This window comes from Mauremys mutica, chromosome 2 (genome assembly GCF_020497125.1).
Source record: "Mauremys mutica isolate MM-2020 ecotype Southern chromosome 2, ASM2049712v1, whole genome shotgun sequence".
Lineage (NCBI taxonomy): Eukaryota > Metazoa > Chordata > Testudines > Geoemydidae > Mauremys > Mauremys mutica.
The window spans coordinates 176,885,792-176,905,207 of record NC_059073.1 but is presented as its reverse complement, the minus strand read 5'-3'; the positions used below and the strand labels follow the sequence as shown (position 1 = coordinate 176,905,207).

The following is a 19,416-nucleotide window of genomic DNA, read 5'->3' as shown; positions in this document are numbered from 1 at the left end:
CGCCAGCCACAGCCCCTCCTTCCTGCAAAAGGTCGGACAAAAAAATAGTACATGCCAGTAAAAGGGCCTGAATTTCTCTTTACCTATCACACTCCTAATTCACTGGTAGTGGAGGCAGTAAATCAGAGAGGCAAACAGCAACAGTTTAGATCCGCCCCTTACGACAAGGACTGGAAGAGGCTATACCTCTTTGGGTGCAAAGCCTATTCTTCTGCCACCTTGCAATTTTGAATCGCAAATTACTCTGTACTGATTGCAAAATACACACACAATCTGTTTTCTACAATGTCATCTTTTATTGAAAATTTTCCAGAGGACAAGAGAGAAGCATATAAGTCCAACATCTCCGAAGGTTCTCTCATCGCAAGGACAACCCTCCAAGCCTCTCTTGATTCCAAGGACACAGCAGCATGCTCCATCGTGACCTCTGTGGTCATCTGTCGGGCATCTTGGCACCACCTATCAGGATTCCCAAGAGAGGTGCAGGCTGTGGTTGAGGACCTCCCCTTTGAGGGTCAGAAACTGTTTGCCGAATCCACCGATGTGTCCTTGCATACTTTAAAGGATTCCCAGGCCACCTTAAAGACTCTCGGCATCTATGTCCCTGGAAACAAGAAAAAGAAGGGCAGTTTTTATAACCAAAAATTCTGGGCAGCACCATGCTCCTAGCCTCAAAGACATTATACCCAATGCTGCAAACAGAGGAGATGGGACAAAGGGAGAATCAAGACCAGCCTTCCACATCCCAGCCTTCCACTTCTAGGCCATCATTTTGAAGGTCTGGTTGAGGGCCCGAAACATCTACATGCTCTAATTCCGGATCTCAACCCCACTTTAACATCTTCCGGGGACCGCCTGTCACCATATTACCCAGTCTGGAACAATATCACCACATACAGACGGGTCCTGGAAAATATCCAGCAGGGTTACTCCATCCCATTTATTTCTATCCCATCTACCCAACCCCCTTCCCCGTCCCTCTTCAGGAGCCTCTCTCACGAGCCCCTATTACATCAGGAAATAAACCACCTCCTGCAATTGGGGGCTGTGGAACCTGTACTAGCTCAACACAGGGGAAGAATATTTAATTCCCATTATTTCCTCACTCAGAAAAAGAATGGCGGATGGAGACCCATTCTGGATTTACGCAAACTCAACAAGTTTGTGAGAACACAGCGATTCAAAATGGTGACCCTATCGATGATAATTCCAGCATTAGAGAAAGGAGATTGGCTCTTGTCCCTCGACCTGCAAGACGCTTACTTTCATGCCACCATTCATCCAGCGCACAGAAGATTCTTGTGCTTCACGCTAGGACATCAACATTACTGATATAAAGTGCTACCCTTCAGACTGTCAACCACCCCAACGGTCTTTTCCAAGGTCCTCGCCATCGCTTCAGCTCAACTTCACAGAGGTCATGATTTTTCCATACCTGGACGACTGCCTGTTAAGAGCACCAACATGGCGGGCAGCACTGGAAGCCACACAGACCACAATAGCCCTCTTTATGAACCTTGGACTTCAAATAAATCTTCAGAAGTCCACTTTGGTCCCAGTCCAACAACTGGAATTTATAGGGCCCTATCTCGACTGCCTCAGAGCAACAGCAAGGTTAATCCATCAGCACTTCCTCAACTTAACCACTCTGATTACTATGGTCATGGACAGGAGGGGGTGCGGGGTGCTGGCTCTGAGAGGGGGCTCAGGGCTGGGGCAGCGGGTTGTCATGCAGGAGGGGATATGGGGCGTTGGCTCTGGGACGGGGGTTGGGGTGTGGGCTCCCACCGGGCGGCACTTACCTTGGGCAGCTCCCGGTCACCGGCACAGTGGGGCTAAGGCAGGCTCTCTGCCTGCCTCGGCCCCATGCTGCTCCTGGAAGGGACCAACACCCCTCTCGCAAGCACCACCCCCGCAGCGCCCAATGGCCACAGTTCCCCATTCTCGGTCAATGGGAGCTGCAGGGGGTGGTGCTTGCAGGCAGGGGCAGTGTGTGGAGACCCCATCCCCCCACCCTGGGGCCACAGGGGCATGCTAGCTGTTTCGGGGAATGGCGAGGGGCCGGGACAGGCAGGGAGCCTGCCTTAGCAAAAGCCCTGCTGCGCCACCAGACTTTTAGCAGCCAGAGATCGCGATCGACTGGGAGAGTCTCCAGGACCGACCAGTCGATCGTGATAGACCAGTTGGTGACCACTGATCTAAATCAACCAATATACTTACATGTGTTTTTCCCGAAACCACATGCCAACAACAGGAAGGCTTCTCTTCACACGCTCAACATCCGAAGAGCACTAGCCTTTTACCTAGAAAGAACAAAAACATTTAGAAAATCATCTTGTCTCTTTCTCTCTAGAACAGAATGATTGAAAGGTCAAACCCAGTGATGAGCTGCCAAAATATTAACAACAGGTTCCTTCCTCCTCACCTCATGAGGAGGTCGTGCCCCCCCCGGGGGGGGTCATGCCCCATCCAACCCCCCATGTTCCTTGACACACACTCCCGGGACACCTGACCCATCCCCCCCCTTCGCTGTCCCCTGACTGCCCCTTGCCGCCCCATCCACCCCTCCTCTCATTCTTGATGGCCCCCCAGGACCCCTGCCCCATCCAACCACCCCTTCTCTCTGTCCCTGACTGCCCCCACCACCTCATCCAACCCCTGCTCCTTCCTGAATGCCCCCCGGGACCCTTGCCCCCATTCAGTCCCCCTGTTCCTTGCCCTCTGACCGCCCTGACCCCTATCCACCCCCCACAACCCACCGAACACCCCCTCCCTGCCCCCTTACCACACTGCCTGGGGCTGGGACTGGGTCCACTCCGCCGGGACCACGACCGGCGCCGCGGGGCCCAACTCCCCGAGCCGGGCCAGGCCAGAGCTGCTCGGCTGGCACCGGGACCAGCGCCGCGGGGCCCGACTCCCCGAGCCGGGCTGGGCTGGAGCCGCTCAGCCGGAACCGCGGAGCCCGACTCCCCGGGCCGGGCCGGGCCGGAGCCGCTCGGCCAGAACCGCAGGGTCCGACTCCCTGGGCCGGGCTGGGCTGGAGCCGCTCGGCCGGAACCGCAGGGCCCGACTCCCCGGGCCGGGCTGGGCTGGAGCCGCTCGGCCAGAACCGCGGGGCCTGACTCCCCGGGCCGGGCTGGAGCCGCTCGGCCGGAACCGCGGGGCCCGACTCCCCGGGCTGGGCTGGAGCCGTTTGGCTGGCACCAGGACCGGTGCCGTGGGTCCCGAGCTGGGCCAGGTTGGAGCTGCTCAGCCGGGACCAGCCCGAGCCAGGGGTGCTTGGCCGGGACCAGGCTGGGGCGCTCGGCCGGGGCCAGGGGGAGCCGCTCAGGTGGAGCCAGACTGGGCCACGTGCGCCTTCCCCCCTGCCCGGCTTACCTGCCTGCTCCTTGTTTCAGGCTTCCCGCGAACATTTGATTCGCGGGAAGCAGGGGAGGGGGAGGAGAAGGAGGGCAGAGCATTCAGGGGAGCGGGGGAGGAGAGCTGGGGCCGGGGCCGGGTGGACAGCTGCCCGAGCTTTTGTTTAAATTTAAAAGCTTTTTAGAACCGGTTGTCCTGGAACAACCGGTTCTAAAAAGGCTTCTAAATTTAACAGCCGGTTCGTGTGAACCGGCTGGAGCTCACCACTGGTCAAACCATCTCTAAACAGAGACTGTCTAAATGGATATCAGGTTGTATCCATTTCTGTTACCAGCAGAACAACCTCCCTGCTCTACCAGGAGTCCGCACACATTCCACCAATTAATGACATACCTATCTCGGACATTTGCAAAGCAGCTACCTGCGCCTCTGCCCACACTTTTACTAAACACTACGCTCTCGAGCAACGATCAGCTGCAGATGCACAGTTTGGACTCTTGATCCTAGCCACCGTCAATAAACCAACTCCAAAGCCCCCCCTCCACTGTCCATAGTCACCTAATGCTCCACAATGCTCCATAGTCACCTAAAGTGCAGCACCCACAGGGACACTCCTCGAAGAAGAGAAGGTTACTAACCCTGTGCAGTAACTGAGGTTCTTTGAGATGGTTGTCCCTGTGGGTGTTCCACTACCCACCCTCCTTCCCTCTACTTTGGAGTTTCATGCTGATCCTCTGGGGTAGAAAAGGAACTGGGGGTTGGTTGGCTGCGAATGCTAGGTAGCCACTCAGAGCAGTGCGAGATGGCTGCCACGCACGCGCGGCTAACTGGGGCGCTGCTACTACAAATCTGCAATTACAAATGCAGGGCGCCAAGACACCTAAAATGGAGCATCCACAGGGACAACCATCTTGAAGAACCTCAGTTACTGCACAGGGTGAGTAACCTTCTCATCTGTAGTAAAATGATAGGGTCCCATCTCTCCACGTGTGCAGATAGATGCAAATATAAATGTCAGCACATCATGCAGTTAGGTTTATAATGAAAAAACATTTGCCTTGCAGGTTGAAAAACTGATCGCTAGGGAATATAATGATGGAATTCTAAAGGCATTATTGCTGATTGGAGGTCAGCTGCGTAACCCAAGTGACAATGTTTTTTCCCTATATAAGATTTGGTCTAAATACATTTCAACTTTAAATTCCCCTCTGCTGGGTGTCTTTATGTCAGGGGTTCTCAAACTGGGGGTTGGGACCCTCAGAGGGTCGCGAGGTTATTACATGGAGGGTTGCAAGCTGTCAACCTTCACCCCAAGCCCCACTTTGCCTCCAGCATTTATAATGGTGTTAAATTTATAAAAAGTGTTTTTAATTTATAAGGGGGGGTTGCATTCAGAGGCTTGCTATGTGAAAGGGGTCACCAGTAAAAAAAGTTTGAGAGCCACTGCTTTATGTTATTCCATAGCAGCATGTGACCCCCCCCTTAACCAATAAGAGAGCTGTAACAGTACTGATAGGATGGTTTATACATCCCCCACACACACCAGATTTCATCCTTCCTACCTTGAACTGGTTGCTGGTGCCACTCTAAAGCAGCTCTGTTTGTGGTGGGAGTGGCAAGGGGGAGGGGCATCTCCCTGAACTTGACTTTCCTCCACACCCATACCATATTTTGGAGGGGGATATCACCTCTCAAAATGGTGTCCTGTTGCAGCGCAGGCGTGCGTGGACAAAGCTTAGCAGTCAATATGATTGATAGCAGAGTCATTTATTTCTCTCCAGCATGCTCTTATATACAATTAAGGTCAAGCAATCAAGCAGTTGCTAATTGGTTAATAAAGTACACACAAGCACAGCTGTAACTTCATTGGATAATTGCCATTCTATGCAACCTTCTAATTTATTATCATGTTTACTACCTGCTAGCAGATGAGAACTAGCCCGTCCTTGAGTCTGCATATCTAGCTTCCCACACTCTCACCAAAACAATCCCACACCTCCCCCCTTTTCTCATAATAAAAAAGGGAAGGCACAGCAAAACATTCCCAGCTCATAGCCTCACATTACTACAATCTATTACACAGCAAAACTAAAAGCAAATCTAAACACCAGCTGCCTAACTAAACCGTAACAATATCTTCCGCAGTGCCCTACTTTTACCTATACATCCCTCCTCCAGGTAACGCAAGTGGCCCAAGGGGCCAGGAGGGTTCCACCAAGGTGCAAACACCCACAAAGCAGGTTTCCAATAAGGGCTTCCACTGCAGCAACATGGGGCAAGCAAAAGGCCATAGTATTTATGGCACTCTGCGCCAAAATCAGCCGGAATCCACCTGGAACCTTGAAAACAATCTCAGCTAGGCCACCTGGCATTTGCCTCGCTCTGGCATAACAACTTTATCTCATCCCTCTGTTCTTGTAACCACGCTGCTGTAATTTTCCACCAAGGCAGCATAGGGAAGATGCAACCGGACATCTCCCCCCTATCCTTAAACACAAAAAAAAAAATTAAAAACATCCAATAAACTACACCAAACTTTAGCAAAAGGCGTGCAAAACAAAACCAAAAACAAATAATCTATCTTATGCTATAGGGCTCACCTGTAACCATGCAATTCTCAACATACAACACCAAACAAAACAAACATAAAACAACAAAATACAACAAAAACAAAATGGTATAAATTCTGCAGGATTCCCCCATACTCTATTGCACACCAAATTGTGACAAAATTTCTATTACCAATCCATCCCTCATGTGTCAGGTGATCAAACTGACACTGAGGGGGGGGATTCACAGCAGAAAACACAACATAAACCACATAAACATCTCAACAACACCACAACAATTCTGGCCAGAAAACACATGTCACAAACAAACACAAGACATAAAACATAAATGTAAACTCTATAAATAAATGCATGGTACATTAAATGCTATGCAGCTAACACCAATTTTCTTTAATATCTAAAAAACAAAAACAAAACTACCCCTACTGGGCAAGCAATCATTACATACAATATACAAATACCCTTATCACTACCAGGCCAAAAAAAGGAAAATTACATCATCAATTAAACCATTTACAATAATACAATTGCTTCCTAGCTTACCTCTAAAATCCAAAGCTAATCACAGCTTAAAATTTCTTACTATCAACTTCTACTTATAAACACTAAAAAAAAAAAAATCACCACTTATATGCCCATAAAACCTAATACAAGCTCAATTACATAGCACTATATACATTCTTCAGCTAATGCAACAAAATTATTCATAGCCAAACAATTACAAACTAATTTCTTAGCCTAAATTTATTTACAAAAATTTCAAAAACACCAAAAACTTTTCTCTTAGCATCTTTACAAAATCCAACTGCTATTCCCTCTAGCAACCATGGAGTTAACTTTGTACTCTCCTTAAAAATTACTAGCTTGTCTTCCAACAGCCTTTCTCAACTTAAATCACCATTCCAAGTATCCCCCTGAATATTTGAAATTCCCAAGCTTTTGTCTGTAGCCTGGCCGCCTGGGCCCGATCCTTTTTTCCTTTCCAAGTTCTCTGCCTATTGCCTGCCTGCCTGGGCCCGATCCTTTTTTCCTCTTGCTAAACCGTTCCTTTCATGAATACCAACTTATCCCATTATCAATTTAGCTAGGAGGGTGTACTTCTTAACTAGCCCCCACCCTTCTAGTCTCTACTGCAAGCAATTATCTGTACTTTCCCACCGTGGGGGCTACATTCTCATGCATACAACATCTGCTTTCAACCTATCTATTTTAATATAGACTACATCAAATATCAAGCAATCTTACAGCTACCAATAATTAGCACATAACACAAAATTTACAAAAATCTAATAAGGCTAACAAAAGCACTTTACATAAAGATACTTTGGGTCACACAAATTCAAAGCCATTCCCCCAAATTACCTAAATTTATGCCTAAACAATCCCACACCTCCCCCCTTTGAGAATACTCAACAAACCTTTTGGCTGAGTTTTCTCAAACTCCAAAAACAAAAAACAATTAGGCCCTAAAAAAACTGGGGTCAGTAATGGGGGGGGGGGGGTAATATCATTTACAATCCAATTAGGGGGGGGCAATACATGCCAAAATTTTTATCCAAAACACAGGGCGCAGCCTGTAGAATAAATCCCAAAATCCAATTAACATCACATTCCTCAGCAGGAGTCCCAAATTTCTTCCTGCCAGTGTACAATTCTTTATTTCTTCACCAGGGCCAGTTCTCAATGTCTTTTTAGTCAGGAATTTCTGGACTTTGGCAATATCAACAACGTGAGTGTTTTTTCTTCTTTTCCACCACCGTCGTGGTTCAGCTTCTACGGGGGAAATTTACCAGGACATCATCCTGTAGTAATTTTGCTTCCTTCAAAAAAAAAAACAAAAAACAATCCAATAACACAATGGGGGCTGCAGCGGACAAGGGAGAGGTTAACCAGCACGTTACCTTGTCCTTTTTCCCTGCTGTTTAGAAGCACAATGAAGCTAAATAAAAAATATATATATATAGGCCAATCATCAGTAGCAGAATTCTCCTGATGTAAAGGGGTCTCTTTGCAGTAAAAAGCATGGGTCCAGGCAATCAGTCTCCTGGTTGCAAAATTGGCAGGGCTGCTAGGATCTTTGGGCAGCTCTTCCATACCTGTGAAAGGAGACAGCTAACACATTCCGTTAGTGCCTGGCAGGATTTTGCAGCTCTCATTAGCTTTTTTGGGCCCAGTCAAGCTCTCTTTAGTCTGGGCTGTTCGCCAAGTCTTAGCTGTCCTTGACTGGGGCGAGAAAAGAATGAGCTTTTCTTCGGTTAAATCATTTTGTTCTCTCTCCTTCCCTGCTTGGCTTCTTTTAATCTGTGCAGCCTGTGTCAGAACACCCAGCTGTTGCTGCTCATACCGGAGAAGCATAACGGTTTTCCCGGCATTGTCCCAGGCTCAGACTGGCCAGCGTAGGACGCCTTCTCCGGGCTTCTGCCAAAACAACTTACTTGCTTGTAGGTCCAAACGACCTCCGGGGCCACGGCACGAGCCTCTGCCTGCGCCGTGCACTCCAACGTCTTCCCGTCCAGGGCTCGCTTCCAGCGGAGCACCTCCTCGTCCTGTGCCCGAAGGCCGGTCAGGAGGAGCCTCCCCAACTCCCCTTCTCTTCTTAATAAGTAAATCAGTGCAGCAGGGGAAATCTTTTCCCCCTGTCGGTTCATAATGTGCAATAAAGGCTTCTGTGTTATCTTTTCTTCAGCTGATACAGCGGTACTCACGTTAGCTGCTCTGCCCTTCTCCACCGCGGCTTATAGCCGCCCTTCTCCTCCGCGGCTTATAGCCGCCGCTTTCCTCCGCGACTTATAGCCGCCCCTCTCCTCCGCGGCTTATAGCCGCTCTCCTCAGGGCTCAGGTGCGCCTCTCTTTTCGGACGCCCGGGGGCTTCTCCAGCACTCCCCGCCGCAGCTCCTCCGCTCGCCTCTGGGCTCAGGCTCCTGGCCGTTCGCCTCTGGGCTCAGGCTTCCGACACTATCATCATTCGATTCGAATCACGTCGGAGTCCGGGGGCTTCTCAAGCACTCCCCGCCGCGGCTCCCAGCCGCCCGCCTCTGGGCTCAGGCTCCTGGCCGTTCGCCTCTGGGCTCAGGCTCCCGACACTATCACGTCGGATAAGCACTCCCCGCCTCTGGGCTCAGGCTCCTGGCCGTTCGCCTCTGGGCTCCGGCTCCCGACACTATCATCACTCGATACGAGTCACGTCGGGGTTAGCCGCTCACCTCTGAGCTCAGGTGCGCCTCTCTTTTCGGACGCTCGCCTCTGAGCTCAGGGCTTCTCCGCCTGGGTCAGGCCACCGACACTTTCATTCGATACGAATCACGTCGGGGTCACCATTTGTTGCAGCGCAGGCGTGCGTGGACAAAGCTTAGCAGTCAATATGATTGATAGCAGAGTCATTTATTTCTCTCCAGCATGCTCTTATATACAATTAAGGTCAAGCAATCAAGCAGTTGCTAATTGGTTAATAAAGTACACACAAGCACAGCTGTAACTTCATTGGATAATTGCCATTCTATGCAACCTTCTAATTTATTATCATGTTTACTACCTGCTAGCAGATGAGAACTAGCCCGTCCTTGAGTCTGCATATCTAGCTTCCCACACTCTCACCAAAACAATCCCACAGTGTCCTCCCCAAATCTGCTGACAGGGCAGTACAGGGGTGGGAGGAGACTAATGAAAATGATTCCAAAACTTTATCTTAACTTGCAGTTTTGAAGTAGAAGCAGATTGAAATTCCCAAGCTGTTATAGTAACTTACTTGGTGTCACATTTTGGGGTGCAATCCAGACCAGTGAAAAGTTGTGTCACTGCCTGACCTATAACTCTGGTTGCCTTAAAATGCTCTGCTGCTGTAGCTCCCTTGTCTGGATGCTCCCAGCCAGCATTGAGTTTTGGTGTGATAAGCAGCCCTAGTCCCAACTCTGACTACAGCTGCCTGCTTCTTACACCACAGCCACACTCTGCTCTCCACCAGCCTTGGTTACTGTTAGCCAAGTGACTCCAACATATCCCCAGTCAATGTATTTTCATTGTCTCAGTTTGATGACCAGGCTGGTTAGATAAGCAAATACACAGTTCTTTATGATCCATACGTGCTGAGTCCCAAACCAACTTCTGAGCTTTGATGGTTCTGTTTACAGCATATGTAAATTGCAACTCCATTGTCACTGGTCACCCTGCTTCATTTGTATTTGACCTAAGCAGACCTATTTTGTTCAAATTCACTTTAAAACATAGTATCAAAGAACATCCATAACTCCACATGCAGTATCGTTACATACATTCCATCATGATACTATTCACCAGTGTATTACTGGTTTTCAAGTGATACTCCACAAGGCATATTTTGTACAAATATCAGGAATGCTTATGGTCACACTTGGTCACTCATCTTGGTTCATGGTAACAGCCCTTCCACTGGAACTCAAAGTACTGTGTTACCTATAAAAGCAGCAAAGAGTCCTGTGGCACCTTATAGACTAACAGACATATTGGAGCATGAGCTTTCGTGGGTGAGTACCCACTTTGTCGGATACATGCAGTCTATAAGCTGCCACAGGACTCTTTGCTGCTTTTACAGATCCAGACTAACACTGCTACCCTGATACTGTGTTACCTATGCACAACTGGGTAAGGAGCATGCATGCTAGGATCAAGACATTATACAAACAGTAAGAACTAGTATGACTAGGTTTTTTCATTGCCTCCTCTCTTAAATTGTTGTATTTAATGTTAACTGACATCTGTTTACATTCCACTTCACAATCCAACTGTGACTTGATAAAATATATACAAATAGTGAGGAAATATTTTTATCTGGGCTTTTTGTAATTAGTGTGTTTCATTTCAGAGAGGGCTCTTTTGACTAATGGGTTCTGTCTTCAGGTTTCCTTTCTGCTGGTCAGGTTGTTTTCTTAATGTAATTCTAGAATAGGGATCAGGAAATGAGTGATTTTGTTGGGTGATACAGAATCTAATGTAAACAATCAATCATGGCTCAAGATTTATGTGATTCATCATGTAATTAACAATAAGCTTTCCAAGAGCAGGACTGTAATTAGCAAAACTCGCAGGAGCTCACGATTTGAGTCTCATCTCGACGATAACAAAGACATGACAGGTTATGAATTATGTCATTAATTCAAAACCTTATGTGGTGTTGTACTTGATGCTCAAGGCTGAGTGCTGTGAATGCAGGTAGGGATGAATTAATACAGTATAGTTCTTGCATTGATATGTTTCATTGCTATTATGGAATATTACAGAGGTTTGCATTTTTAAAAAAAAATGTGTTTCATAGAAGAATTCCCAAGCCGTGGGAGTTGCTCTGTATTATAGTGTTGTGGCAGCATCACTATAATTATTGTTGAGGAGACACTCTTGTTTTAAGCCTCTCATTTTAGATTCACATACTTTAACTTTTTGGAAAATTACCTTTTGGAGTGAAATTACCTAGACTTGTTCTCATCCTGGAAGAAAATGTTTTGGTGCAGTTTGCTAAAATGCCACTTTTAAGTTATCTAAGAATGGGGAAAGGGGGTTTTGCAAACTAAAAAAAATCTTTTTTCTTTTGTTTTTAAAGGTGAAAATTAATGGGTCAGATTCTCCATGGTGCCTCTCCTATGTGAAGTGCTCTTCTTATATCTAGCGTGTATCACACTTTTTCTTTGAGATTGTCAGGACTAAATTCCCACTCTGGCACTTCAAGTGCAGAAGATGGGGCCCACAAGGATTCTAAAAATTAATACTGGCCACTCCAGGCTTGTATTAAACTCCCAAGGTTACAGCTTTCTCTGACCTTGGATGGGTAGATGCTGCCACCACTCAAGTGCAAAACCCCTTTGAGAGCCCAGGAAGGCTCAGTTGGGAATTCCTTCCTGTGGGGTACCCTCAAGCCCTTTCATCCCCCTCTGGGGAAGAGCTGAGAAAGAAAAAACAAAGGATATCAGCTGTTGCCACAAGCTAATTAAAAAAAAGTGTGCACAAACCTCTTAAGACACAGAACTCCAATCCTATTCTTTAAAAAGGTACATTTTATTTAAAAAAAAAAAGAAAGTAAGAAAGAAAATACATCTGAAAACTCAGGCTATTACTAAATTTTAAAAGAACAACTACAAGGATTAAGCACCAAAAATAGCTTTCTTAAGGTCCAGCTTAAAGGTTACAAGCAAAACAAAAGCACCTGGGGTTAGCACAGAGGAATCCACAAGCCATAAAGAAATAAAAAAGATAAACCTAATCATGTCTTCCTAGACATTTCCTGATCTACTTACATATCTGGGGTTTCAAATGAGTAGTTTTTAGGTATAATACAGATGATTTTTCATACCTGGCCCAAAGCTTCTTACAGCATCGCTGCTCTGACCCCCTCTCCTCGGGAGAACAACCGCAAACAGGCAAAGGAGAAGTTTTTTCTCAATTTTAAAAAGTTCTAGCCTTCTCATTGACTCTTTTGGCCAGGTGCCCACTCACTTCCTTTTACCTGTGCATAGCAGTGAGACTTTTTTAACCCTTTACAGGTAAAGCAAGTAGAGAACAGCTACTAAGAGGGATTTTATAGCTAAGTGGCTGGGTGGGTGTCCATAACAGGGAGCTACCCCCACCTTCATTTATCACAGGGATACTGAGGCAAAACACTGAGTGGAGCAAACAGTTGTTCTTTTGGCACCTTAGAGACTAACAGATTTGTTTGGGCATAAGCTTTCGTGGGTAAAAAACCCACTTCTTCACACTTGCATCTGAATAAGTGGTTTTTTTACCCACGAAAGCTTATGCCCAAATAAATCTATTCGTCTTTAAGGTGCCACTGGACTCCTCATTGTTTTTGTGGATACAGATTAACACGGCTACCCTTCTGATAGTTGTTCTTTTGGCCGTTTGGGCAAAAGAAGTGAATTTCCAGTGAAATTCTTAAAAATCAAAGGCTGTTTGCAAATCATTTGTGAACAAAAAAGAGGGCGGTGTTCACAAAATAAATTGTCCGCAGGAAACTATTCTCCCAGCTCTAATCTTAAATGCTCTAGTACTATCTGCTTTTCATGATTTAGAAAGAAAGAAAGAAAAGCACATTGACTCATTCTGTAGAATGAGCTGTCAGACTTGAAAGTATAATCCGTTGGCTCCTACTCCTTGGACAGCCTTTCTGTAAAATCATATATGCATATGATTAAAATCTAATGAATAACCTCACTGGTAGTTGTCCCCCAAGGAGAAAACCATGTAAAGTTTAAAAGTGTATTTTCAAAGGCCTGAAGATGAAACCTGAGAAATGGAGGCTATCAAAGCATTTACTCTCTTGTCCTATCAAGTATCACCATTCAAGTGCTACACTTGTCTTCCTTTTTAAAGAGGAATGCTGCTAGATATAACGTTATGTCATTACAATAGCATTCATCCTTAGGGCTTGTCTACATGGAGAAATTAGTGTGGTGAAACCTAGGGTGTGAATTTCAAGTGAACTAGCTACTGTTATATTAATGTAAATGGAAAAAATGAGCCAAAGATAGCTCAAACCACTGAGCTATCCTCCCCACAAGCATAACATAGTCTCATTAACATAATGCAGTCTCATTGTCCAACATTTAACAATGTTAAACAAGGTTTGCAGTTTGGTATACAGAGACCTCAGCCTGCTTAGTACCATGGCAAACACAGCATTAAATTTCCTTTTAACATTTTATTAAAAATGCAGAAAAGAAGGAAAAACAGACAACATACCTTCTTCCCTTTCAGTGTAGCTGGAGAGAGTTTTAGAAGGGAAAAACCTCTGAGTATGACAATCTTTTAGATGGTATTAAAGATGGTAATAACTGTCCTTTTGGGTAAAAAGAGAAGAAGTTAGCTGAGATGAGCTGGAGTTGTTGTTGCTGCAGTTGTTAAAGTCTGATCCCATTTAATTTCGGTGTTTGGGATTCTGCTGGCACTAGAAGGGGTGGCATTGTCATCTGGAACTTTCTCTCTGGCCCAATCTGGTCTGGGCATCCCTCAGGATTAGGATAAAGAAGGCCCAGGGTTCCAGGAACCGATAGGGGTGGCACCTGTGATGATGATACTCGCTGCAGTAGCCTCCATCTGTTCTTTACTATTTTTTTCCTTTCCTCCAAAGTCTTTCTCTTTAAGGACCCAAAAAGGGAGTGGCAGGTGGAATAGTCCATCCCCTTATTATTTTGTTCACCAATTAGGCCTAACCTCCAATATACCACGTTTGTTTTATTAACTTCCAATCTTTTTTTTAACCAAAAATGGTTTTAACATAGTCCTTGAATTATATTAACGTGGCCTTTTTGTTTGGACTCAGTTAGTCTGTCTGGGTCTTTTGCACCTGTTTATAACATTCATTATAAAGTAATGAATAAGCAACTTCACTTACTTTCTATTAACATTTGTTAATTTAGGCTATTGTAACATTTTATGAGCTTTCATATACTTTTCACAATTAAGCTTACAATTAGGGTAAATTTATAGGCTCGATTATCACAACACTAGTCCTTATTAACTCCATGTGTACATGGATACTGTGCACCAAGTGTGCCTTTGTGCTCTTTAACTTATTACCCTTTAAAATATACTAAGATAAGCAGCTTGAGGGCATTTGAATGTCCACTTGTGAGTTAGTCCTTGTCTACAGTAGGAAATTAGATTGATCTAACTATGTTGTTCAGGGGCGTGAAAAATCCATACCCATTAATGACGCACTTAAACCAACCTAAGCCCTGCTGTAGACAGCACTAGGTCGATGGGAGAATTTTTCCATAGACTAAACTACCTCCTCTTGGGGGTGGTGATGGTGGATAGATTACCTACACTGACTGGAGAACCCCTCCCATCAGCAAAGGTAGTGTTTTCACTGAAGCACTGCATTGGCGCATCTGCAGCGTTTTAAATGTAGACAGGCCCTTAGTGTGGTAAAACTAGTGTGCTTTAAACTTACACCCTAGCTTACTCTGCATTAACTTCCCTGCATCTTTCAAGTAACCCTTGGTGTCTTTCAAGAAAAGCACAAATTAGAATTTAATGGACATTTGGCCTTGGCAAAGTAATACCCGCTGTATTAGGCTGATGTTTGATTTTATTGGAATTCTAACTCTATAATCTATTGGAAGAATAGTTTCCTTACCTTGTCAAATCTTTTTTTTTAACTTTCCCTTTATATTTTTAGTAGCTTACATTTAACACAGTACTGTACTGTATTTCCTTTTTTCTTCTTTTTTGTCTGTGCTGCTTCCTGAATGCGTACTTCCAGTTCCAAATAAGGTGTGAGGTGGAATGGTCAGTTCGTAACTCTGGTGTTCGTAACTCTGAGTTTCTACTGTATAAGTAAATGCCGTGTATCTTCCAAAAGCTGGCAATCTCCCCTCCATTGGGATGAAGCTCCTTTTTACTTGGCCTGATGAGTCACAACATACTAGACCGTAAAGCTGGTGCAGGATGAGCATTGGCTATCCGTTACTGTATAGTTTGGTTTTTAGGGTTTATGGGTAAAATTTTAAAAAGTACCTTTGTGCTTTTGAAAATATTAGATTTGTATATATACATAAAATAGATATTTTTTTCTAAACTCTGTTTAGGTGAAAGCCCAACTTCAAAAGATGGGAGCAATTCAACCCTTAAATATATTTCTACGTCAGGAAATTGACCGTATGCAGCGTGTTATATCAAGAGTTCGAACTACACTGACCGATCTCAAGCTGGCCATAGATGGTAAGTATATAATCATACCCCATTAATTTCTAAGGATTATAACAGTATTGTGACACTAACAATGTTCCCACATCTACCTCAATTTATGGTGCCCTGGTCTTGCAATTCATTGTGCCCTGCAGCACTGCTGTACCCACATGAACCCTATTGAAGCCAATCCGTCTTTGCAGAGCTGCACTTCTGCACCTGTGTGCTATGAATTGCAGGATTGGGACCATAAACTGTATGGCAAAATGATTCAGCGTCAAACTTAATGCTTAATTGTATAGAACTAAGAAGAAGCATAGTTACAAAATTACATACTAATTAGCAGGGGGGAAGTGGCATTCTGCACATGTTGGAGCTGAGAGAGTTTAGCTTAAGGTAAGAGATGAGCAGTAGTGAAGTGAAGGGGATGGAATAGATGGCTCGTGTTGCTTTCTGTTTCCTCCTTCTCTCATCCCATTTTGCCCATCTGGTATTGTTGAAATGGCTAGCTGGAAGGAGAATATAAAACCAGGCTCCCAAAAGAAATGTCTAAGATTTTGTCAGTATATCGAAGTAAAGCTTGGCGTCATCCGCAGATTTTATAAGAATACTCTCCACTTCATTATCTGAGTCATTCATGAAAATATTGAGTAGTGCTGGACCCAGGATTGACCCCTGTGGGTCCCCATTAGTTAAGGCCCCCAGTTTGACAGCGAACCATTGATAACTACTCTGAGTAGGGTTTTTCAACTAGTTTTTTATCCAGATTATATTTTTGAGTTCAAATTATAGTTATTATAATTGTAGCTGTGCTTTGGACTCACTATTATGTTCCACCCATTAGTGCTGTTTTAATTGCTTATTGATTGCCCAGAGTTTATTTCACAGTTGGAATGATATAATACTCCACATAAATCTGAAAGTAAAAGTAAATGTTGTCCTCTCAAGTGACCTAAATAAGTGTGAGTTTGACACAGAGCGGTCATTTCAGAGGGGGTCGTGTTTTTGTGGCTCTATATCCTTTTCATTTTGGGAGTAACTAGAAATGGCCCTGAATCAAACCCCCAGGTCAAAATGCCCTAAATTTTGGTGAATTTCCAGTCTGGATCTGGAAGCAAACTTTATAGATTGGTGTCAGTATCTAGGAGTTACTGTGTTCGTGGCTAAATGGAAAGCAAGAGAAGGAGAATTAACGTAAATTTTGACTTCAGCAGTTACTGTCATGTTCATTATGAAGAAACTATACCATTATTAAAGGTCAAACAATCCTTCCGTTATAACTAAAGTTTTGACAACCCTAATTTTACATTATTTTAAATTAATACCACTGCTCCTGGAATTTTTTCAGTCATAAATTTATGCCAGGGTATAAAGCTTGAGAAAATTTAGACAAAGTTTCTGAGAGATAGAGCTGTGGGAGTCCAAAAAATGATACATTCCTGACTTTTTCAGACCATTGTAACTCAGAAAAGGCTTGGTCTGGAAATCCCAAATATGAGATTAATATGTTGCCTTGGCTGAGTACTGGTTCCTTTCAGGTTTTGGTTGCAGATTTGATATGTTATTAAAAGCCTTTTCATCATATGTTTTGAGCTCTGCATTGATCTATGTAATGCATGCTGTCTAGTATGCTAGCTTTAGGTGCTACTTAAATACCACATCAGTATCATACATCAGAGGGGTAGCCATGTTAGTCTAGATCTGTAAAAGCAGCAAAGAGTCCTGTGGCACCTTGTAGACTAACAGACGTATTGGAGCATGAGCTTTCGTATTCACCCATGAAAGCTCATGCTCCAATACTTCTGTTAGTCTATAAGGTGCCACAGAACTCTTTGCTGCTTTTACAGTATCATACATGTTTCCTACGCTGCACAGCCACAATGCTGAAGTACTCATGAACCCTGTGGAAACATAATAGGAGTTATGTGGAGGATAAGTATCTTGCAGAGTTCCTAAGGTTTGTGGCTGTACAAGCTGACATTCATCTTATTTTAGAAAGATGAAGGATCATTATTTTTCAGTCAGTAGGCCCAGTAGCCAGGAGGAATGATAGTTGGAGGTGGAGAGAGACAGTCAGGACAGGAGACTTTGAATTCTGTTCAGATCTGTGATTCCAGTGAGTCAGAATGCATTACACACATTATACATGGCACCTTACAAACATAGTTTAGTTTGACCTCAAAAGACCCTGGTAAACTAGACGTATAATTTTACCTCCATTTTACAAAGGGAGAAGTTGAAGCTCTGTGAGTTGATCTTGCAGTGTTAGCAACCAGATTAAAAGCATTGTCTCCTGCGGGCTAGGATCCTGTTGGCTTCTGATGGCTGCCTGCAAAGATGAAAAGAACTCTAGTGCTGCTAAAGATAATGACATTTTTGTTTGGCTCATATGATGGGGCTTGTGCATTTGGACTGAAGAGTCCTTTGTTCTCTCCCCATTGATTCCCACAATGGCTGTATGGGAGCCACATAAGGAGTCATCAGGGTATTCCTCTTCCAGAGGAGAATTTTATTTGGGGATGTTTGGGGACATTCAGTAAAGCATTCGTAAAATGTGAAAATTCATGTTTTGAGACTTCTGGAAAAAAAGAGCTGATGTGTTTTGCCACCTCATAACTCAAAAACATTTTGGCCCAATAATTCCCAATTTTTATTATTCTTCTCACCCTGAGGAAGGCTGGTTCCTCTGATTATCTTTCTAAAAGATAAAAGATACTTTTGGACATATTACTAAATCTTATATACACACTTGGCTTGATGCTGAATATCTAAGAGTGTTCAGAAGCAAATTGTGTAGATTTAGGATAAACTACAGGAAACAGAGAAGACTTTAAAATATGCTGCAGAGCAGTTTTGTAATGTTCTACTGACCTGGTGTGGGATAAAGCTGTGTGTGTGTGTCTGTGTGTACGTACGTGTGTACGTGTGCGTGTGTGTGCACATGTGCGTGTGTGCACAAAATATTATTTTTTGTATCATCTATCATCATGATAATGTGTGGACATGTAGATTTGGTGCCTCTGCTGATAAATTTTCAAGACAAATTGCAAGGCTAAATTGTGTGCGATTATTTTAAAAAATGACAGCAGTCTTACTGAATAGAGTAAATAGCTATTGTGGAGAATGAGGGAGTTAAGTGTGCTATTTTTTACAAATATATGCATCTTGGTTTACCTGGTTGGTGGTAGCTTGCCTGACTGCAAGGTCTTAACTCAAAAGAGGCTATCGGGGGGGAAACAAACAGGAAACAAAACAATGGCAAAGAAAAGGTACAGTCTGCGAGAATATCAACAGTCCTTGAGGGAAATGGGGGAAGCTATGAATTGGGGAGTGCCCCTGCCTGGCTCCAACCAGGCTGGTAAGGTTTACTCTTCCATGCACAAGCTCAGGATCAAAGTGGGTGCTAAACCATTAAAGAACCTCAAGCCTAGAGAAGGAAGAGAGTTGAGTGTGTTGCCAGGAGCCACCCAGGGAGTGTGAGTGAACACTGACAGAGATGCAAGAAGACACAGAGAACTTGCTGCAGCTGCGAAGTCTGCTTCTTCCAGCCTAGAAATGGAGGTAAGTGGGCTGAATAGAACTTACCAAAGCTTGCAAGGAAAGATTAAGAGTTAGGTAAAGGTAAATATGAGTATAGGCCTTTATTGTTTTTACTCTTTGCTCTGCATCCTATGTACCTTTGGGTGAATGAATAAATAAAGCTTTGTTTTGAAGCAGCTGTTTGTCAGTCACTCTAACCACTGTCACAGGCTCCCAGAGCAAAGGTCTTACAGGAGCAGAACTCATTTGGACCTGTTGGATTAATATAGTTGGTAAACAGAGGGGCTGCAGC

General features: G+C 44.4%; 1 protein-coding gene and 1 long non-coding RNA gene across 2 annotated transcripts in view; one reads left to right on the top strand and one right to left on the bottom strand.

Moving 5' to 3' along the window:
* LOC123364581 (dynein axonemal heavy chain 5-like) overlaps nt 1-19,416 on the top strand; it is a 317,201-nt gene that overhangs the window by 272,097 nt on the left and 25,688 nt on the right. Inside the window, exon 76 of the mRNA XM_045006814.1 lies at nt 15,485-15,617. Within this exon, the coding sequence (XP_044862749.1) occupies nt 15,485-15,617 (133 nt within the window). The remainder of the gene's footprint in view (nt 1-15,484; nt 15,618-19,416) is intronic.
* On the bottom strand, nt 448-17,916 carry LOC123364586. The gene is made up of 4 exons (XR_006577172.1): nt 17,799-17,916; nt 13,635-13,731; nt 2,221-2,303; nt 448-604 (listed from the first exon to the last, which is right to left on the bottom strand). It is a non-coding gene; the product is annotated as an uncharacterized LOC123364586 (long non-coding RNA).